At 47.4% G+C, this 22,033-nt stretch overlaps 4 protein-coding genes across 5 annotated transcripts; 2 read left to right on the top strand and 2 right to left on the bottom strand.

Moving 5' to 3' along the window:
- The first annotated feature begins 49 nt into the window (after positions 1-49).
- LOC107325032 (feather keratin 1-like) lies at positions 50-20,392 on the top strand. 2 transcript variants are annotated; one of them, XM_085523740.1, is made up of 2 exons: positions 50-216; positions 19,358-20,388. In XM_085523740.1, exons 1-2 carry the CDS (start codon positions 178-180, stop codon positions 19,691-19,693), a joined length of 375 nt encoding a protein of 124 aa, XP_085379866.1. In that variant the 5' UTR covers positions 50-177; the 3' UTR covers positions 19,694-20,388. The 2 variants fall into 2 exon arrangements, with proteins under 2 accessions (XP_085379866.1, XP_085379867.1); XM_085523741.1 differs by lacking the exon at positions 50-216 and adding an exon at positions 16,389-18,994 and having other exon boundaries at positions 19,358-20,392.
- On the bottom strand, positions 3,919-6,060 carry LOC107325033 (feather keratin 1-like). The gene is made up of 2 exons (XM_085523743.1): positions 6,045-6,060; positions 3,919-5,696 (listed from the first exon to the last, which is right to left on the bottom strand). The coding sequence occupies exon 2, from the start codon at positions 5,673-5,675 to the stop codon at positions 5,370-5,372; it is 306 nt and encodes a 101-aa protein (XP_085379869.1). The 5' UTR covers positions 5,676-5,696; positions 6,045-6,060; the 3' UTR covers positions 3,919-5,369.
- On the top strand, positions 6,196-12,981 carry LOC146757273 (feather keratin 1-like). The gene is made up of 2 exons (XM_085523742.1): positions 6,196-8,885; positions 9,230-12,981. Exon 2 carries the CDS (start codon positions 9,251-9,253, stop codon positions 9,554-9,556), a length of 306 nt encoding a protein of 101 aa, XP_085379868.1. The 5' UTR covers positions 6,196-8,885; positions 9,230-9,250; the 3' UTR covers positions 9,557-12,981.
- On the bottom strand, positions 14,283-16,389 carry LOC107324987 (feather keratin 1-like). Its single transcript, XM_085523739.1, has 2 exons — positions 16,174-16,389; positions 14,283-15,837 (listed from the first exon to the last, which is right to left on the bottom strand). Exons 1-2 carry the CDS (start codon positions 16,354-16,356, stop codon positions 15,502-15,504), a joined length of 519 nt encoding a protein of 172 aa, XP_085379865.1. The 5' UTR covers positions 16,357-16,389; the 3' UTR covers positions 14,283-15,501.
- Positions 20,393-22,033: the final 1,641 nt, after the last annotated feature.

Here is a 22,033-nt window from a genome sequence, read left to right as displayed (position 1 = left end):
CTCCCGCGCCTGCGCGGTGTCTCCTAGCAACAACCTCTGCTCCCTGTGCGACGCCATCTTGCCAGGCCTCGGCGCCGTCTTTGTGTCATCGGATGCCGTCTTTGTTCGCATGCTGCCGTTGGTACCTGTCAATAAATTGAGTTTTAAGTAAGTAATTCGAAGTATTGAAGGCAAGAGATGGGCGTGGCTGAACCAGAACCTACTGATCAAACTCAGGTACTTCCTTGGGCATGTCGTGACTTGTGTTCTGGTTTGATAAATCTCATACAGGTTATTCTTGCAATGTGTATAACAAAATATACATATATACACCTACATTCTGACTTTGTATTCCTGGGGAAGGTTCATCTAGAGAATAAGTGATGCAAACTATCAGAGTCTCTCCTCCCCCACCCAGTAAAGTAGAATGACTCCCAAAATGGCAGCGGAGACCATGAAATAATAATAATAATAAAACCTTATTCTAATGCAGAAACAGCATTTGATTCCCACAGGTACTCCATTTCCTTTGAGTGGATGGTTTGGAAGGTAGGCACTGGGTTAGCAATGTCCCTCCTTCTGTAAGCAAAGATCAGGAACCTGAACATCCACACATCTATGGGTCCTACTGAGATGTATCCCATAGGCCAACGTAGCAGCCAAGCCACTGTCAACGATATTTGAAAAGTCATGGCAGTCAGGTGAAATCCTTGGTGACTGGAAGTAAGGCAATATCATATCCATTTTTAGGAAGGGTAATGACCCAGGGAACTGCTGACCTGTCAGCCTCTGTACAGGGAAAGGTCATAAAGCAGATCCTCTTGGCCTCTGTGCTAAAGCACACAGAAGAGCGTGAAGTGGTACAAGAGAATCAGCATGACTTCACGAAGGACAGGTCTTGCCTGACCAACCTTGTGGCTTTTTATGATCTGGTAAGTGTCAGTGGTCAAGGGAAGAATGACTGGTATCATCTATTTGGACTTCAGCAAGACCTTTGACGTGGTCCCCCACAACATCCTTCTCTCTAATTTGGAAAAATATTGATTTGACAAGTGGACTGTTTGTTGGACGAAGATCTGGTTGCAAGATTGTACCCAGAGAGTGGTAATCAATGGTTCAATATCCCAGTGGAGATCAGTGACAAATGGTGTCCCTCGCAGGTCAGTAAAGAGACAGATGCTCTTTAATATCTTCATCAGTTACATTGATGGAGGGGTTGAATACAACTTCAGCACATCTGTGGATGTCACCAAGTAGTGTGGTGCCTTTCCAGGTCAAAAATTCTGAAGCCCTTAATGTTAACAAACACAAAATCAGGAAGATTAGACTAGACTTTTGTAAGAGCTGTTTTGCAGAAAAAAATACCACTGGCTTCACAGTCACACCTTATTCTCATCATTGCTTTTTGGAAGTATATATATTTGTGCAGTATTTTCAAGGACAAAGTATGGAAAGAGTAAAATTTCACCAAAAATCTCTGACTAGCACACTGAGCAGCTTCATGGCAGTTTCCTGGTAAAAACAGGAGGTAAAAACATAGCATGAGGATGCAAATGGGGCACTTGTTATTTTTTATTGTTTTGTTTTGGTTTTTTTGCTCTCTTTTTTATATCATAATAATTAAAAAAAAAAAAAAAAAAAAAAAAAAAAAAAGAGGTACTTATATAAGTTAATTATATTATATACTTCATATGTGGCTCCAGAAAATTCCTCCTCACTCAGTGAGGACAAGGAAAGTCAGAGGGTTGGACATCTGTGATTGAATGCATTCCAAAATGATGTTTGCTGTGTTGGCTGCCAGGGCATACTGACAGCTCATTCTGTACCTACTGCTGAGCAGCATGGCCAAATTCCTTTCTTCTGAGCTGCTCTCTAGTCAGTCATCTCCCAGTTTGTACCTTTGTCTGTCACTGATCTGTCCCATGTGCAAGTTCCAGCATCAACCTTTGTTGAACTTCTTTCCATTAATGACTACCCAATTCTCTAATATATCTAGATTCCCTTGTAAGGCCTCTTATCCCTCTTATCTTATCTTTGAGGGCAAAGAAAGGTGCATACAAGCTCTGGCACAAGGCCGTGTCACCTGGGAAGAATACAGAGATGCTGTCCAAGCTTGCAGATGTGGGATCAGGAAAGCCAAGGTGCAGGCAGAACTGAACTTGGTGAAGGACGTTAAAAACAATATGAAGAAATTCTACAGGTAAATTAGCCAGAAGAGACAGGCCAAAGTGAGTGTACCTCCTTTGGTAAATGTAAAAGGAGAACTGGCTTCAATGAATGAAGAGAAGGATGAGGAACTGAATGAGTTCTTCATCTCGATCTTCACTGGCAGGTAGGACTCTAGTATTTCTCGCATCCCTAAACCTCAAGGTGGGGAATAGGGGAGTAAATCCCCCCTCACTGTAAGGGCAGAGCAAGTCCGAGACCACCTCGTGTGACTGAATACGTACAAGTCTATGGGGCATGCATCCCAGGGATCTGAAGGAACTGGCTGATGTGTTTGCTGAGCTGCTATCCATGCATACCTGGAAAGCAGAATAGTATCTGGAGGAAGACAAATTCCGTTTCCTCCCATTTCCAACTGAATGTGTGGCTGAAAACCTCCAGTGCATCCAGCAGAATTGACTGCTTAATCAAGGCCAGCAGTGACCAAGCAAGATGCACTTTATGTCTGAGGGGACACATCAGAACAGAGAGGCAGCAAAGATGGGATTGAAATCCAGAGACACTGTGGGACTGTTGAGCAACATCCACATATGGGAATGATGGTGCTTTCCCACACAGAGGCAAAGGCTGGGATGCAGCAAAACTTTAATGAGTCAGAAGAGGGAAGTGAGATCACTGGGAGGGAAGGCTCTGCTGCAGAAAACATTTGGGACAGTTGATAGTCTGTGCTGCGTGACCATGATGGACATGCCACCAGCTGTCCATCTGCCCTTTGCGCAGAGGGAGAAGGGCCATCAGGTCCTCCCTATGCTAGCTTTGTGGGACTGACTGTCCAGGGGAGTGGATAGTGAGCAGCAATGGCACAGGATGGCAAAGAGAGAGTGGGAAAGGGGAAAGGCAAAAATGGACCATGTCTTCTGAGAGCACAGGCTGAACTCCAATGCTGTGTCTCAGTTCTGTTTCCAACTTCTGGGTCCCTGGGGTCTTTTTTCCAGGGTCATAACCATCAGCTTTAGCAGGGGAAGAACATGCTGCTGTAGTGGCTGCCAGAGCTGGAGAGGCCAAAGTCTCCAAAGGAGATGGGCATACCTCCAGAGCTGAGGAAGCCTTTTTTCTTGCCCTTAATGTCCTCTGCCAAACTGAATTCTGTCAGGCTTTTATCTTTCCCCACTTTATCCCTGTCTGCACGGACACTATGGCTGTATTCCTCTCAGGTTACCTGCCCTTGCTTCCATCCTCCAGAGACTTCATGTTTTTGTATTTGAGTTTGACCAAGACTTGTCTCCCCATGCAGGCCTCCTGACACTTTTATCTGATGTTCTCTTTCTTTTGATGCCTCACTCCTGACATTCCAGGAGTTGTGATCCTTGTGAATTAACCAGCTTCCTTGGGCTCCTCTTCCTTCCAGGGTCTTATCTCATGATAATCTATACAGTAGGTCCTTGAAAAGGACATTTTCTGCTCTCCTGAATTCCAGCACTGTGAGATTACTGTGTTCACTTTGCTGCCTTTAGGATATTCAGCACTACCATCTCATGGACACTGAGGCCAGTGCTGCCTTTCACATTCACATTCAGCACAAGACCCATACAGCACACTCCTCATTTGTCTGTCATCTGGAGAAAGAAGCTCCACAGAAAATGAATCTCCTCATTTGCTTATGGCCTGCTAAGTTGTTCCTCCAGCAGATACCGTGATGACTGGAGGTTTTCATCTTGTTGCACAATGGCCAGAGACTGTCAGATCTGAGAGAGAGGGAAGGAATAGAAACAATTATGTAGCATGTCTGTAAGGAAGAGAAGCCTTAGGCGTACAGCTGCAGATTTTAGTGCTGTGAGAAGTTGGTTCTATTTCTATTAAGAGAGTTGCCATCCATTCCTCCTCCAGAGACTCCCAAGCCATGCCCTGTCCGCTGACTGAACACAACTGCTCCTTCATTCTCTGCTCCTATTCTGTTGATGGTGATGTTGCTGTACTGGTATAACACTTGGGTCACTTACACCAACACTTGAAAGAAGTTACCTGGGCAAAGTAGACATGTCAGAAATGAAGAAATGAAATTGCTGAGTTGAGGGAGACAACACCACAACCTGAACCAGTAGGAAGGATTATGTGCATTTGAGATGATTCTCTTGGAAAATTACTGCCTTAGTGGAGCTATTATAGGCCTGAGGCAGTGGTGGAACAGCATAAAATTGTGTCCATCTCCTCATTCTCTCACCCATTCCTTGCTTCCATCTCCCTGTAAACGAGGTGAGTCCAAATCCCTTCCATCAACCTCTCATCCTCAGGTATTTCTCTATGTCTGCAAGTGCCTTCATCCAAGCACAAGGCTGCCTAGGCAGGCAGCTGTTGCAAATTGGGCAGTACCATTGGAAACAAGGGGAAGTAAAAAAAACCCTTGCCCAGGACTTGCCTGTAATTTTCAATCCTCAGCAAAATTTGAGGCAATAGTGCAAAAGCATGGCCTCTTACAGGCAGGGGCTTGGAACCTGATGATCTGTGTGGACTCTTCCAACTCAATCCATTATGTGATTGTATGATCTTGTGACAGAGAGGCAGCAGAGCTGGGCATGAATGCCAGGGAAACTGTAGGCCTGGAGGACCCTTCTTCAAGTGGTAGTGGCAGATTTCTCCAATGAGAGCTAATTGCTCTTTCATCCAGGTTATTCCTGATGGGGAAAAGGCGATGGGTGCACAAATGCCTCAAACTTTCTCTGAGGTCTCCAGAGAAGCTGATATCTGCTGGCAGCAGGACTGTTTGCAGAGTAGAGTGAGTGATGCTGAGGCACAGACTGAGATACAACACATCTTTATTGAGTCAAAAGAGGGGAACAGAATTGTTCCAAAGGGTGATAAACATGCAGGAAGAACCAGGGATAGAGTCGGCACTCTGGCCATGGTGGATGTCTGACCAGCTGTCCATCTGCACTTTCCACAGAGGGAGATGGGCCATCATGTCCTCCCTAGTCTGGATTCCTGGGTTTGACAGACCACAGGGGCACAGGTGACAAAGAAGGCATCAGGAGGAAAAGGACTGAGCAGAAGAGGGGAAGGGCAAACATGGACAAAGCTTCCCGAGAGATCATGCTGGACCTATTCCGTTGCAATTGCTGGTGGCATTGTTTGGACCCTGTAAAAACAAGATTCCAGTGCTCCGCTGCAGGACTACTACCAGCTTCTGCGTCCAGGGCAGTCTTTGTCCAAGGGCAATGCCAGCAGCTTTAGCAGGGGAAGAACCTCCTGCCACTGTAGCGGCTGCCTAAGCCAGAGAGGCCAAAGCCTCCAGAGGAGATGGGCACACCCTCAGAGCTGAGGATGCTGCCAACCGCAGCGGAGGTGGAGGATCCCACGGCGGTGTTCTGCGGGAAGGAGCTGAGGATGGGTCCGGGCAGGGTCACCACCACGGGAGAGGGCTGGATGAAGACGTTGGAGTCCTGGCACTGCCTGACACAGGGCTCATTGCAGCTGTTGGCCAGCGGAGTCGGGCCGCAGGGCTGGCAGGGCAGGCACTGGTTGTAGCAGGACATGTCTGCTGTCTGGAGGGGCACCTGTTGGGACAGAGGGTGATGGAAATGAAGGGGAGAGTGAGCAGCAGCCTGCCATCCCATCAGGAGAGAGCCAAAGCACAGAGTTGGCTGCGGATATGGAAGCTGTGTAAGGAAGTTAATTATCTTCTTCCCTATCTCGCCACTGTCCCTGAGAAGGGCAGACCAGTACATTCAGTTTCCTGCTTTGCCTGTGGCTCAGGAGACCTCCCTGACTACACACCTCACTTGCTGCCCTCTTCCCTCCCCCAGATCTTTCCGCCATGACAAGATGCAACATAGGATGAAGACTCTTGCATGAACAGAGAAATTATGGAGGAAGAGGGGCTGGTGAAAGGGCTGTGGACTCACCTTGTTCCCAGGGAGACAGAGGAGAGAGGAGTGGATGAGAGAGAGAGCAGATGGGCCCACTTTTATACTGCTTGTGCACTGCCTCGGGCCAGCAGTCACTCTAAGAAAGCAGTAATTTTCCAAGAGACACACCTCAAATGCAAATAATCCTTCCTAATGGCACAGGTGCCATCAACTCTGCCATTTCATTTCCTCATTTCTGTCATGACAATTTTGCCAGGGTAACTTCTTTCAAGTGCTTGTGTGAGAGATCCAGGAAATATTTGGCAACTCTTTTTTGTTAGGTGGGAAGCATCTCCTCTCAGCACTAAAATCTGAAGCCATACACCTGTGATTTCCTTTCACGTGGGCTACATGGTTCTGACTCCCATTCTTTCTTTCTAATCTCACATTGCCTGGCCATGTTGCAGTAAGATCCAAATGTCCAGCCACCATGATATCTGCTGGACCGACTACTTATCAGGGCATTCACAAACCAGGAGTTTTGTTGTCTTATTTGTCACTAGCTTCATTCTCTAAATGACAGAAGATCTCTGAAAAGGGTTGTTTTTCAGTACCCCATCCTCCCTTAGTAGGGCGGGCTTGCGTTGAATGTGAATGTGAAAGGCAGCACTGGCTTCAGTGTTTGTGAAATGCTGGTATTCAGTGTCCTGAAGGCAGCATGGAGAACACAGCAAGCTCAGAACCTTTGACTTCTGGAGAGCTACTCATGAAGTAGCTTTGGCTAATAGTCTGAGATAAGATCCTCGAGGGAAGAGGAGCCTGAGGAAGTTGGTTAATACTCAGGGATCACCTCCTGGAAGCTCATGAGTGATGTGTCCTGAGAAAAAGGCCTGTATTATGGAACAAAAAAATGCTTTACAATCTCAGTCTCAGGACTATGAAGCTTCTGGAGGATGGTTGATAATGTGTAATCTGAGTAGAAAACAGCCATAGTGTTTGCACATGGCTAGGGACATGAAGTGCAACAAAAAATTTTTCTACAAGGATCTTAATTTTTAAAGGAAAATAAAGGAATGTGTGAGTGTTCTCCCCATTGAAATGGGAGTCCCGCTTAATTGAGCACTGAAAATGCTGGTGCACTGATTGTCTTCTCTGTTTCTTTCTTAGCTAGCATGAGTGGTCTTTGGGAATCCCATGGCTCAGAGGTCAGGATAAAAAACTGGAGCTATCTATTTGTACCATTTGGACAAGGAAAGCTTGAGCAAACTGGATATTTTGTCCTATGATGAGATGCACCCACGAGTGCTGAGGAAGCTGCTCACTCTTGATAAACATATGTTGGTGACTGGGAGAAGTATCCCAGAGTCTGGGGGAAAAGTGAATGTCTGACCTGTTATGACCAAGCAGGAGCGAGAAAACTACAGGACTGTACGTCTCAGTCCTATGGAGCTGCTGTAGCTGTGCATCATGCAAATCATTTCCTGGCACATGAAAGTTGAATATATCAGATGCAGTAAACAGCATGGATTTACTGTGGAGAAGTCATGGTCTGATCAAGCTGGGAAGTGTCTACAAAAAATACAAAGCCTGGTGGACGGGATGAATGGTGGATCTTTCCTGGTGGAAGAGAATGGGATATGTTCTTGCTGGAGTTTAGTAAGGCTTTTGAGGCTGGCCTCAATAAGATGATCATTCTGGTCTGAATGTGCCTTTCTTAGCCTTGAGAAAATGCAGCTTTGTTGGAGCGATATGTGTCCTATCCTCTAATGAGTCGGGACTTCTGGGTACTGATGCTGTAGGTTAGCTGGGGATGTTCTTGGACTGGAGGTGATCAAGAAGGGTACATAGTGACAAGAGTTCTCCCTGACCCCAAGAAGCAGTCAAGTTATCCTTGCTGAATGAAGAAAACACTTTCCTGCCCTGCAGACATGGGGACAGCTGGGACATGTTCTGAAAGTGCAAGTAAATATCAATAGAAGCCAGGCATCATGAAGGGTATCTACTGAGAAATGTCAATTTTGAATCTGATTTTGGATTAGCCATGAGCCGCCATATTGGTATGAGGCTTCCCCAGCAGGCGTGTTGTTTGCAGGCCTGAAGACCACACTGGGAAGAATCCTACTCAAACATGGAAAATCCTTGCCTGAGAAGAGGAGAATTTAAGCTCTGTCCACAAAACCAACATGGCCATATACTGTAGAGACCAGTTTCCATGGGGCTTTTTGGGTAATAACAGGGCTCAGGAAGGCAATGTTCTACTTATGTCAAACAGCTGATGCCGTGGGCTGGCTGATGACCCCAGACACTGTTAAGAGATAGGAATCATCAAGCAAATATTCAAACATGCTCCCAGAACAATTGCCTTGGCGTGCAAAGACATTTGAAAGCAGCAGAACTGCCCACCTTCCTCTTCAGAGAGATGAGCAAGGAGGAAAAAAGTATTTCCAGAAAAAGAAGGCTCTGGACAGGGCTGCATTTACAGGAAGATATGCCGTCCTTGCTGATAAGGTTACTACAAAAAAGGTTATGACATTTTCTCTGATACATGTGTTGTGCCTGTAGCACAGAATCCCTCCAGCACTTGGGATGTGTCTTGAACTCATAGTGACGTGTTTCTGCAGGGAAACTCTTTGTAATTCTCATCATAGAACATGAAAGGTGTCCCCACGGCCGACTTGTGAAGGTCAGAAAGAAGGAAATGAAATGTCACAGTTGACAGAAATCAAAAACCCAACCTGTGACATTAGGAGTGAAAATATGCATTAGAGGTGTCATACATGTATAATTACAGTCTGTGCAGAGTGAGTGTGGGCCTGGGGCAGTACTGGAGTGGTATAAAAGCGGGTCCAATTCCTCACTGTCATTCACTCCACTTGCCTCCATCTCCCTGGGAACGAGGTGAGTCCAAAGCCCTTTCACAACCTCTTCTTCTTTTGGGATTTCTTTGCACATAGAAGTGCCTCCATGTTATGTTGTGCTTTGTGAGAGCAAGCCGTTCTGTTAGTGGGAAAGGGGAAGCACATGCATCTTGGAGAGTTGCTGGGTCTTGCCAGAGGTGTCTCCTGACCTGTTTGTGCCTGGCTATTCTGGTCTGTTTTTATGCAGTGGGGAAGGAGAAGACCATGGGCTTCCTCACAGAGCCTCCATATCCTCAGCCAGCATACTGCCTTGGCTCTCTCCTGCTGGGATGGCAGGCTGTTGCTCACTCCCTTCTCTGTCCTCCTGACCCACTGTCCCAACAGGTGCCCCTCCAAACACCAGAAATGTCCTGCTACGACCAGTGCCTGCCCTGCCAGCCCTGCGGCCCGACCCCGCTGGCCAACAGCTGCAATGAGCCCTGCGTCAGGCAGTGCCAGGACTCCAACGTCTTCATCCAGCCCTCTCCCGTGGTGGTGACCCTGCCTGGACCCATCCTCAGCTCCTTCCCGCAGAACACCGCCGTGGGATCCTCCACCTCCGCTGCTGTTGGCAGCATCCTTAGCTCTGAGGGTGTGCCCATCTCCTCTGGAGGCTTTGGTCTCTCTGGCTTAGGCAGCCGCTACAGTAGCAGGAGGTTCTTCCCCTGCTAAAGCTACTGCTGATGATCTTGGAGGATGATCCCCAGTGTTCACAAAGTCTTTGAGGGACTTGAAACAGAGCACTGGAACCATCTCAGTCACACTAACATCTTTGATCCATGACTGCCTTTCCCCTCTTCCATCTCATTTTTCCTTCCTTTGCCATTACTGCTCACCATCAGCTTTCCTGAGCAGTCATTCTTACAAAGCCTGTGTAGGCAGCACCTGCCTGTCCTTCTCCCTCTGTGGCAGCTGGACAGACAGCTATACATCTACCAGCTTCACACATTGCCAACTGTCATCTGTTGCTGGTGATTCCTGCATGAGCCACCACCATGTTTTTGCTTCATTAAATATGATTGCATCTTAATCAGTCTCTGTTTTCTCCATCCTCCTATAAAGACTGTGCGATGATATCTAAGCAGTGAGGTGTTTCTCTGTGGTTATTCTTGTAAGTGGTTCTGAGTGTTGTTTTGAACAATTGGTAAGACATCTCAGGAGTTTTTACATGTACCAACCACAACTTTTTGTCCTGTTTTTCACTGATGTGTAGTGTGGTTGAGTAACCCTCCACAAGGCTGATCATCACAATACAAAAAATCTAAAGATGTTCAGTGACTATGATTCTCTGTTCTTAATCCTTCCTGATCATCTCAGTAGTAGCAAGGAAGGTGGAGGCTGTAGATTCCAGGGAGGAAAACTCTTCCTGTTATGAGAGCACTGAAGAACTTGCTCTACGCGCTCAATGTCTTCCTTCTAAATGAGTCCACATCTGAGTACAGTGTTCCAAATTCTGTCATCTGAGAAGTGAGCAGATGCAGAATGCCGTAGCACCTGAATTCCTGAGTACACTCCTGCTCTTCTATTCCACGATGCTTTTTGTGTTTTTGTTGTCTTTCTATGTCAAAGAGAGTCACATTTTTTGGTAGAGGTTATCTTTATATTGGTTCTGTTTTTGGGTCTATTCTGTTATTGTACAAAAGATGTATGTGCCGTGAAGTCTGTGAGGCATCAAGCCAGCTGCCATGTGGACACTGGCAAAACATGTGTGATGTTATACAGCTGCTTCCTGTGACTATTCAGCAGCTCCTCTTCCTTGTTTGCAACTGTCTCTGCAGCCTTTGCTGATGGACACTGCACTTCCTTGGAGAGCTCCTGAATGGCCCTATAAGCCAGCACATGTCCCTGGTATGCAAAAAGGAACCCACCAGAGTCTTGGTCACTCCTCACCCTCTGTGATACAGAGATTACAATAGGGCTAGGACAAATGAGATGAACTCACATGTCAAGATGATCCCGAATAGAGTATCCATCACATAATCATGCAAATAGAAATAAGAAGTCCTTTCATTAGGAATAACTTAAGAACAGCCGTTCTACTCACTCTGTGGACCCACTCAATAGAAACTGGAATGTTCTGGTTACTAATTTTCAGTGCAGTTCTTGTGCTCTGACTTCTATTGCTGATGCAGATTATTCAGCCCACTGCCACATGTATTTCCTGTAGCCACACAGATGAAGCCATGTGCTCTACACCTGTGATACTCTGTTGTCATGGTTTTATGATTTTATGCCATTGACATCTGTCTCTTGCGCAGAAAAGCACTGTCTCATTACATAGCATACTGGTCTGTATAGGCAAAGAGGAATACTCGTTTTCTTTAAGGCTGGCAGCAGTTTATCAACACGTGAGATGCAAGCATGTGGGATGATACAGAGATTCTCTTCCTATGGCTGGATTTGAATGACCACTACGATCGCTGCTTGTATGGTGTACTTTCTGATTTATTTATATGATTTTCTTCTCCCAGTTTTACTGTCATGGCTCATTGGGTAGTGTAGCTCTTTCATTCCTCTGTCCAGCTTCCTTCATCAAATGAGCTGACTTCAACTTGCAGTGCTTTCTCTTGCCTCTACTGGTGAGAGATCCTGTTGAGAGCTGTCTCTCAGATTTAGCTTCCGTGTCTGTTATCTGGTCATCAAATCCTGAGATCTTTTCCTCCCCTTGATGATTCTTCATGGTGTTAACTATAATGTGTTTGGGGCAGGCCGGGTCCCTGTACTATGTGGAAAACTGGAACACTCTGGCATTGCTGCAAAAGTACCAAACGTGAATATTAGAGATGAAGCTTTGGAACAGGAAGTTTGCGTAGATTGTGGAGTTTCCTCTGCTGGGGATATTCCAGACCTGTCTGCACCTCTAGCAGTACTACCTGCTTTAAAGAACATGCTCACATGGGACAGCTGATCTTGATGCCCTCTAGTGGTCCCTTCCAATCTCTACAATGCTGTGGTAATATTATTCTGTGAATATCCTCATTCAGAAGGAGCCCAGCGTCACAGCATACTTCCTTCAACCATTCTATCAGTGTTCAAGGATTCCATACTTGTTTGGGGTGAAGTTCAAAACTATGGGAGGAGACAGCGGTGGCACACACCTGCCCATATCCTCCCACCCACCTTGCCATCTTCCACACTGCCCTGGGACTGGTTCTTGGGTGGTGCTCTTAACTAATTGTTTAACCATAGATAAATAAAGCAATACCTTCTTGAGAAGAAGCAACAGGTGAATGTTGGATTTCCAAGGATATTCAGAATAGTGAAAAGGAGTTGTAATTGGCCTAGATGGAAAGGTGGGGAAGTTACCATGCCTTCTGTTTTCTATTAATCAACTGCCAGAGGAGAAAAACAAGACTGTAGTTGTTAATGTACTCCAAGTGACGGTTCTGGAAATCCTTGCCGTATAGGATGCAAGAGACAAACTGGGTTCTGGACCGCTGCTGACGAAGACAGACACAAGCTCTCAGATTGGACACTTGGGAAATGAGAGAGAATGTGGAGCTGATCACAGAAAACTGGATGGTAGAGAACAATCTCAAGAGCAGGCCTACTCAGATTGTGATCAGCAACTGTTAAAGAAATGTGATATTTGTAATTTTCCCCTCTAGTGTGTACAAATCCATACTGATCTCAACCTACATCACAGCACAAACTGTGTTGTCGTGAGGAAAGTTAAGTCCATCCCAGTAAGATCGAAGCCTGCTCTGTGGGGTTGCAGAGTGGGAAACAGAGAGGGAACTGATGCTGTGCTAAAAGTGTGATGTGTTCCTGCAGCTGTTTCAGCCACAACTTTAGAAGGAAGATGGCACCATTTTGTCTCTGGTCTAGAAAATTATCTTTGGGTAAGACTGATACAGAGAAGTCTGAGGCAGTCTTAGAGTTCATTGCCTCAGTCCTCACCGGACAGAATTCTCATATTTCTGATGTCCCTGAGGCTCATAACCCTGGGCCTCTAGGTGGGAACTGGGGGAGTAATTCCCCTCTATCTGTAAGGGCAAAGCAAGTCCAAGAGCCCCTCATGAGAGTGAAGGTGTACAAGTCTATGTGACCAAATGACGTACATCTCAGGGTCCTAAAGGAGCTGTCTGATGTGGTTGCTGAGCCACTGTCCATCATACTTGAAAAGTATGCTTGATCACATAAAGAACGAGCATGTGATCCGAGACAGCCAGCATGGCTTCACCAGGGGAAGGTCATGCTTAACTAATCTTGTGGCCTTCTATGATGGAGTGACGGCGTTGGTGGATGAAGGGAAGGTGACCGATGTCATTTACCTGGACCTGAGCAAGGCCTTTGACATGGTCCCCCATCACATCCTCATCTCCAAATTGGAGGGAGGTGGATTTGATGGGTGGACAACTAGATGGATAAGCAATTGGTTGAAAGGCCGCAGACAGAGGGTGGTGGTCAATGGCTCTATGTCCAGGTGGAGGCCGGTAACGAGCGGTGTCCCTCAAGGGTCTGTCTTGGGACCGGTGCTCTTTAACATCTTTATTAATGACATCGATGAGGGAATGGAGTGCACCCTCAGCAAGTTTGCTGATGACACCAAGCTGAGTGGTGCAGTCGATACGGTGGAGGGAACGGATGCCATTCAGAGGGACCTTGACAGGCTGGAAAGCTGGGCTCGGGTGAACCTAATGAGGTTCAACACGGCAAAGTGCAAGGTTTTGCACTTGGGCTGGAAGAACCCCAGGCACCTGTACAGGCTGGGAGGAGTTGTCCTTGAGAGCAGCTCGGCAGAAAAAGACCTAGGGGTCCTGATAGATGAGAAACTTAACATGAGCCAGCAGTGCGCTCTGGCAGCCCGGAAAGCAAATGGGATCCTGGGCTCCATCAGGAGAGGGGTGGTCAGCAGGGATAGGGAGGTGATCGTCCCTCTCTACTCTGCTCTTGTGAGGCCCCATCTGGAGTACTGTGTCCAGGTGTGGAGCCCTCAGTACAAAAAAGATATGGAGATTTTGGAAAGGGTCCAGAGGAGGGCCACAAAGATGATCAGGGGGCTGGAGCACCTCCCCTATGAGGACAGGCTGAGGGAGTTGGGTTTGTTCAGCCTGGAGAAGAGAAGGTTGCGGGGTGACCTCATTGCAGCCTTTCAGTACCTGAAGGGAACTTACTCCCAGGAAGGGAGTAAACTCTTCGAAAGGGCTGATAATAGCAGGACTAGGGGAAATGGTTTTAAGTTGAAGGAGGGAAGATTTAGGTTGGATGTTAGGGGAAAGTTCTTTACTAGAAGAGTGGTTAGGTCCTGGAACAGGCTGCCCAGTGAGGTTGTGGATGCCCCATCCTTGGAGGTGTTCAAGGCCAGGTTGGACGGGGCCCTGGGCAACCTGATCTAGTAAAGGTGTATGTTTGGTGGCCCTGCTAGGCAGGGGGGTTGGAACTACATGATCCTTGAGGTCCCTTCCAACCCGGGTAATTCTGTGATTCTGTGTGATTCTGTGATTCTGTGTAAAAGTCATGGCTCTTGGGTGATGTCTCTCAGGACTGGAAAAAAGGAAACGTCACTCTCATTCACAAGAAAGTGAGGAAGGAGGACCCAGAGAAGAAAAGGCTGGTGAGCCTTACCTCTGTGCCTGGGAAGATTGTGGAATGGATCCTCGTGTAAGACATGTCAAGGTACATGAGGGATGTGCGAGTGATGTGAGACAGCCAACATGGCTTTAGCAAAGGAAAGTTGTGCCTGACCATTCTGGTGGCCTTCTGCGATGGAGTGATGATGTTGGTGGAGAAAGGGTGAGTGACTGATGTCATCTACTTGGGTTTGTGCACAGCATTTGACATGGTTCTTCACCATATCCTTCTCTCTAAATTGGAGAGATACAGACTTGTGTGGGGGACTGTTCAGTGGGTAAGGATCATGGAACAGATGCACCTATAAGACATGCAAAAATACATGAGCTGGAGGCAGATTGTTAGCAATGTCCCCCCTGGGCCTTCTTGGGACAGGTGCTCGTCAGCATCTTCATCATTGACAATTATGATGGGCTTGAGTGCATCCTAAGCAAGTTTGTCGATGGCACCAAGCCGAGTGTTGTAGCTGATATGTGAGAAGGAAGGAAAGAAATCCAGAGGGACTTTGACAAACTCAGACGATGGGCTCGCTATCTCTGAAGTCTCCAGAGCAGCTGATATCTGCTGGCAGCAGGACTGTTTGCAGAGTAGAGTGAGTGATGCTGAGGCACAGACTGAGATGCAACACATCTTTATTGAGTCAAAAGAGGGGAACAGAATTGTTCCAAAGGGTAGTCAACATGCAAGAATAGCCAGGGATGGAGTCAACACTATGGCCATGGTGGATGTCCCACCAGCTGTCCATCTGCATTTTCCACAGAGGGAGGTGTACCATCATGTCCTCCCTAGTCTGGATTCCTGGGGTTAAGAGACCACTTGGGCATGGTTGACAAAGAATGCACCAGGAAGAAAAGAAGTGAGAAGAAGAGGGGAAGGGCAAACAGAGACAAGACTTCCCAAGAGTTCGTGCTGGACCTTTTCTTTTGCAGGTGGTGCTGGCATTGCTTGGACCCTGTAAAAACAAGATTCCAGTGCTCTGCTGCAGGACTGCTACCAACTTCTGCATCCAGGGTGGTCTTTGTCCAAGGGCAATGCCAGCAGCTTTAGCAGGGGAAGAACCTCCTGCTACTGTAGCGGCTGCCTAAGCCAGAGAGGCCAAAGCCTCCAGAGGAGATGGGCACGCCCTCAGAGCTGAGGATGCTGCCAACAGCAGCGGAGGTGGAAGATCCCACGGCGGTGTTCTGTGGGAAGGAGCTGAGGATGGGTCCAGGCAGGGTCACCACCACAGGAGAGGGCTGGATGAAGACGTTGGAGTCCTGGCACTGCCTGACGCAGGGCTCATTGCAGCTGTTGGCCAGCGGGGTTGGGCCGCAGGGCTGGCAGGGCAGGCGGGGCAGGCACTGGTCGTAGCAGGACATGTCTAGTGTCTGGAGGGGCACCTGTTGGGATAGAGGGCCAGGAGGACACACAAGTGAATGAGCAACAGCCTGCCATCCCAGCGGGAGAGAGCCAAAGCACAGTGTTGACTGGGGATATGGGGGCTGTGTAAGGATGCCCATGATCTTCTTCCCTATCTTTCCACTGACCCTGAGAAGGGCAGACTAGCACATTCAGTTTCCTGCCTTGCCTGTGACTCAGACAAGACACCTCACTTGCTGCCTTCTTCTGTCCCCTAGTTCTTTCCGCCATGACAAGATGCAACATAGGATGAAGAATCTTGCCTGAGCAGAGAAATTGTGGAGGAAGAGTGGCTGGTGAAAGGGCTGTGGACTCACCTTGTTCCCAGGGAGACAAAGGAGAGAGGAGTGGATGAGAGAGAGAGCAGATGGGCCCACTTTTATACTGCTTGTGCACTGCCTCGGGCCAGCAGTCACTCTAAGAAAGCAGTAATTTTCCAAGAGACACACCTCAAATGCAAATAATCCTCCTAATGGCACAAATTCCATCAACTCTGCCATTTCATTTCCTCATTTCTGTCATGGCTGTTTTGCCTGGGTAACTTCAAGTGCTTGTGTGAGAGATCCAAGGAATGGTTGGTAACTCATTTTGTTAGATGGGAAGCAACTCCTCACAACACTAAAATCTGAAGCCATCTACCTGTGATTTCTCTTCCATTCACATGTGCTACATGTTTCTGATTCCCATTCTTTCTCTCTAATCCTACTGGCCATGATACTGGCCATGTTGCTGCAAGTTCAAATGTCTAGCCACCGTGGTATCTGCTGGACCAACTACTTGTCAGGGCATTAGCAAACGAGGAGTTTTGTTATCTGATTTGACACTAGCTCCCTTCTCTAAATGATAGAGGAGCTCCGAGAAGTGGTGTTTTTCAGAACCCCATCCACACTGAGTAGCGTGGGCTTCTGTTGAATTTGAATGTGATTGTGAAAGGCAGCACTGGCTTCAGTTTTTGTGAAATGCTGGCATTCAATGTCCTAAAGGCAGTAAAGAGAACACAGCTAGCTCTGAAACTTTGACTTCTGAGGAGCAGACTTTGGACTTTTCAGGAATTTACTTGGTTGAATATTCTGAGATAAGATCCTGGGGGGAAGAGGAACCCTAGGAAGCTGTTTAATACTCAGGGATCACCTCCTGAAAGCCAATGAGTGAGATATTTTGAGAAAGTGACCGTCAGGCAAAAGTGTCAGGAGGTCTAGAATAAAACACTTGATGAACAAAACACTTCAAAACGTGATCTCAAAATTAAGAAGCTTCTGAGGGATGGTAGCAGAGATGTGTATCAGACACTAGCCATAGTGTCTTCACATGGCTAGGGACATGAAGTGCAACAAAAATGTTTTCTACAAGGATTTATATGGTTAAAGGAAACTAAAAGAATGTGTGATTGTTCTCCCCACTGAAATGGGAGTCCTCCTTAATCAGACACTGAAAATGCTGAAGCCCTGATTGTCTTCTCTGTTTCCTTCTTAGTCAGCATGAGTGGTCTTTGGGAATGCCATGGCTCAGAAGCCAGGATGCGTCCATGAGTGCTGAGGGGGTTGCTCACTCTTGGTAAACGTAGGTAGGTGATTGGGAGAAGTGTCCCAAAGTCTGGGGGAAAAGTGTATGGCATTCCTGATTTTGATGACCAAGGAGGAGCAATGGAGCTACAGGACTATACATCTCAGTCCTATGGAGCTGCTGTAGCAGTGCATCATGAGAATCATTTCCTGGCACATGAAAGTTGAATGTACCAGATGCAGAAATCCGCATGAATTTACTATGGAGAATTCATGTTCTGATCAAGCTGACAAGTGTCTGCAATGAAATTGAAAGCCTGGTGGACGGTGAAGAGAATGGGATATATTCTTGTTGGAGTTCAGTATGGCTTTTGACACTGTCTTCATTAGGATGATCATAGTGAAGCTGTTAAAGAATGGTCGGAATGTACCTTCCTCAACCTTGTGAAAAAACATCACTGTTGGAGCAAGATGTGTCCTCTCATCAAATGAGTTGGGACTTCTGGGTCCTCACCATGTTGGGTAGCTGAGGCTGTTCTTGAACTGGAGGTGATCAAGAAGGACGTAGTCACAAAAGTTCTCTTCGACACCAATAATCAGGGAAAGCATCCTTGCTGCATGAAAAAAACATTGTCCTGCCCTGCAGACATGGGGGCAGCTGGGACATGTTCTGAAAGTGCAAGAAAATATACATAGAAGCCAGGCATCCTGAAGAATCTCTCCTGAGAAATGTCAATTCTGAATCTGATTTTGGATTGCCCTTGAGCCACAGGATTGGCGTGTGGCCTCCCCAGCAGGCATGTTGTTTGCAGGCCTGAAGACAACACTGGGAAGAATCCTACTCAAACATGGAAAATCCTTCCCTGAGAAGAGGAGAATCTAGGCTTGGTTCACAAAACCAGCACAGCCATCTACTGTAAAGACTGGATACCATGGGGTTTTTTGGGTAATAACAGGGCTCAGGAAGGCCGTGTGTAGTCGCATCAAATAGCTGATGGCATGGGTTGTTGATGACCCCAGACCCTGTTACGAGAGAGGAATCATCAGTCAATCAAACATTCAAACATGTTCCCAGAACAATGGCCTTTGTGTGCAAAGGCATTTGAAAGAAGCAGAACTGCCCACCTACCTCTTCAGAGAGATGAGCAAGGAGGAAAAAGGGCAGAATGGGTACCCAGACAAAGAAAGCTCTGAATGTCCTTTACAGGGCTGCAATGACAGGCAGATGTGCCTTCGTTGCTGATAAGATTGTTACAAATAAGGTCCTGTCATTTCCCCTGATACAAGTGCTGTGCCTGCAGCACAGAATCCCTCCAGCACTTGGGATGTGTCTTGAACTCATAGTGACGTGTTTCTGCAGGGAAACTCTTTGTAATTCTCATCATAGAACATGAAAGGTGTCTCCACAGCCAATTTGTGAAGGTCAGAAAGAAGGAAATGGAATGTCACAGTTGACAGAAATCAAAAACCCAACCTGTGACATTAGGAGTGAAAATTTGCATTAGAGGTGAGTCTCATGGATAATTACAGTCTGCATACAGTAACCGTGGGCTTGGGACAGTGCTGGATTTGTATAAAAGCAGGTCCAACTCCTCACTCAGTCATCCACTCCACTTGCCTTCATCCCCCTGGGAAGGTGAGTCCACAGCCCTTTCGCAGCCTGTTCTTCTTTTGGGATTTCTCTGCATGTACACGTGCCTCCATGTTATGTCGTTCTTTGGGAGATCAGGCAGTTCTGTTAGTGGGAAAGGGGCAGCACGTGTGTCATGGAGAGATGCTGGTTCTTGCCAGAGGTGTCTCCTGAGCAGTAGGCTAGGCACTGACCTGTTTGTGCCTGGCTTTTCTGGTCTGATTTTATGCAGTGGGGAAGGAGAAGACCATGGGTTTCCTCTCGGAGCCTCCACATCTTCAGCCAGCATACTGCCTTGGCTCTCTCCTGATGGGATGGCAGGCTGCTGCTCACTCATTTCTGTGTCCTCCTGGCCCTCTGTCCCAACAGGTGCCCCTCCAGACACCAGACATGTCCTGCCTTGACCAGTGCCTGCCCCGCCTGCCCTGCCAGCCCTGCGGCCCGACCCCGCTGGCCAACAGCTGCAACGAGCCCTGTGTCAGGCAGTGTCAGGACTCCAATGTCTTCATCCAGCCCTCTCCCGTGGTGGTGACCCTGCCCGGACCCATCCTCAGCTCCTTCCCGCAGAACACCGCCGTGGGATCCTCCACCTCCGCTGCGGTTGGCAGCATCCTCAGCTCGGAGGGTGTGCCCATCTCCTCTGGAGGCTTTGGTCTCTCTGGCTTAGGCAGCCGCTACAGTAGCAGGAGGTTCTTCCCGTGCTAAAGTTGCTGCCGAAGGCCTTGGAGGATGATCCCCAATCTGCACTAAGTCTTTGAGGGACTTGAGACAGGGCAATCCAACCAGCTCAATTACACCAACATCATTGATCCATGACTGCCTTTCCCCTCCTCCCTTTCGGTTTTCCTTCCTGTGCCATTAATGTTCATCATCATCTTTCCTGGACAGTTACACTCATAAAACTCGTGTAGACAGCACCTGTCTGTCCTTCTGCCTCTGTGGAAAGAGCAGCTGGACAGACAGCAGTCCATCTACCAGTTTCACACATTGCCGACTGTCATCTGTTGCTGGTGATTCCTGAATGAGCCACCACCATGTTCTTGGTTTATTAAATATGACTGCATCTAAATCATTGTCACTGTGTTGTCTATTCCCTTATATAGGCTGTGCCATGATATCTAGGGAGTGAGGTGTTTCTCTGCTGTTATTCTTGGAAGTGATTCTTAGTGATGTTTTGAACAAATGGTAAAATAGCTCAGGAGTGTTTACTTGAACCAACCACTGCTGTTTGTCCTGTTTTTTTTTAATCGTCTTGGGCAGTGGGGTTGAATAACCCTCCACAAGGCTCATTATTACAATACAGAAAATCTGAAGTTGTTCAGTGACTACGATTCACAGAATCGCAGAATCACAGAATTGTAGTGCTTGGAAGGGACCTCTCGAGATCATCAAGTCCAACCCCCCTGCCAAAGCAGGCTCCCTACACCATGTCGCAAAGGTAGGCGTCCAGGCACGTCTTGAATATCTCCAGAGAAGGAGACTCCACCACCTCCCTGGGCAGCCTGTTCCAGTGCTCCATCACCCGCACTATATAGAAGTTTTTCCGCTCATTCTTGTGGAACTTCCTATGCTGTAGTTTCATCCCATTACCCCTAGTCCTGTCCTGCACTACTGAAAAGAGACCAGCCTCACCACTATGGCTCCCACACCTCAGGGATTTGTAAACCTGGATCAAGTCCCCTCTCAGCCTTCTTTTCTCAAGGCTGAACAGACTCAGTTCCCTAAGTCTCTCCTCATAGGGGAGATGCTCCAGGCCCTTCACCATCTTAGTGGCACTCTGCTGGACTCTTTCCAAGAGATCCCTATCTATTTTGTACTGGGGAGCCCAGAACTGGACACAGTATTCCAGATGAGACCTCACCAGGGCAGAGTAGAGGGGGAGGATCATCTCCCTCGACCTGCTGGACATGCTCTTTTTAATGCACCCCAGGATGCCATTGGCTTTTTTGGCTACAAGGGCACACTGCTAGCTCATGGCCAATCTGTCGTCCACCAGGATGCCCAGGTCCCTCTCAGCAGAGCTCCTCTCCAGCAGCTCTCCCCCCAGCCTGTACTGGTGCATGCAATTATTTCTACCCAGGTGAAAGACTCTGTACTTGCTTTTGTAATTACCTGGGTCTTCCTTCTTGCCCTTTTTGAAGACCAGAGTGACATTGGACATCCTCCAGTCTTCAGGCACTTCCCCACTTCTCCAAGACCTCTGAAAGATTACAGAGAGCGGCTCAGCAATGACCTCTGCCAGCTCTCTCAGCACCCGTGGATGCACCCCATCAGGTCCCATGGATTTATGGACCTTAATGTTTCCTAGGCACTCACAGACCACCTCTTCCCTGACTAAAGGGAAATCTCCCATTCCCCAGACTGTCTCATCAACCTCCAGGGTCTGGGAATTCTGAGGGAGAGCCCTTTCAATAAAGACAGAAGCGAAGAAGGCATTCAGTATTTCCGCCTTCTCAGCATCCCCAGTTACCAGAACGCCCCCCTCACTTAGTATGGGATCCACATTCTACCTAGCCTTCCTTTTCCTGTTAATGTACTTAAAAAAGCCTTTTCTTTTATCCTTTATCTCCTTAGCTAGATTCACTTTGCAGTTCATAATCATTTCTGATCACCAGTAACAAGGAAGGTGCAGGCTGTAGCTTCTGAGGAGGAAAACTCTTCCTGTTATGAGAGCACTGCAGAACTTGCTATAATTGACTGATGTCTTTCTTCTAAAAGAGTCCACATCTGAGTACACTGTTCCAAATTCTGTCATCTGAGAAGTGAGCAGATGCAGAATGCCGTAGCACTTGAGCTCCTGGATACACTCCTGCTCTTCTATTCCAGGATGCTTTTTTTGTTTTTATTGTTTTTCCATTTCAAAGGGAGACACATTTTTTTTGGGAGGGGATATCTTTAGATTGATTCTTCTTTTGGGTCTATGCTGTTTAGGGTAGAGAAGCTGTATCAGCCCTGAGGTCATCAAGACAGCATCAAGCCAGCTGCCAAGTGGGCATTGGCAGAACCTGTGTGATGGTGGCCAGCTGCTTCCTGTGGCTATTCAGC

The sequence above is a fragment of the Coturnix japonica genome, chromosome 24 (assembly GCF_054131305.1).
Source record: "Coturnix japonica strain WE chromosome 24, WE-NBRP24, whole genome shotgun sequence".
NCBI classification, from domain to species: domain Eukaryota; kingdom Metazoa; phylum Chordata; class Aves; order Galliformes; family Phasianidae; genus Coturnix; species Coturnix japonica.
The sequence above is the reverse complement of the archived record's forward strand: the minus strand, read 5'-3'. Positions and strand labels throughout refer to the sequence as shown.

Coding starts and splice junctions, on each gene's coding strand:
- LOC107325033 (XM_085523743.1), bottom strand. CDS start 5,675: ATGTCCTGCTACAACCAGTGCCTGCCCTGCCAGCCCTGCGGCCCGACT.
- LOC107324987 (XM_085523739.1), bottom strand. CDS start 16,356: ATGGCAGAGTTGATGGAATTTGTGCCATTAGGAGGATTATTTGCATTT. Junction 15,838..16,173: donor TTTGTCTCCCTGGGAACAAG/GTGAGTCCACAG, acceptor CTATCCCAACAG/GTGCCCCTCCAGACACTAGA.
- LOC146757273 (XM_085523742.1), top strand. CDS start 9,251: ATGTCCTGCTACGACCAGTGCCTGCCCTGCCAGCCCTGCGGCCCGACC.
- LOC107325032 (XM_085523741.1), top strand. CDS start 18,875: ATGGATAATTACAGTCTGCATACAGTAACCGTGGGCTTGGGACAGTGC. Junction 18,995..19,357: donor GCCTTCATCCCCCTGGGAAG/GTGAGTCCACAG, acceptor CTGTCCCAACAG/GTGCCCCTCCAGACACCAGA.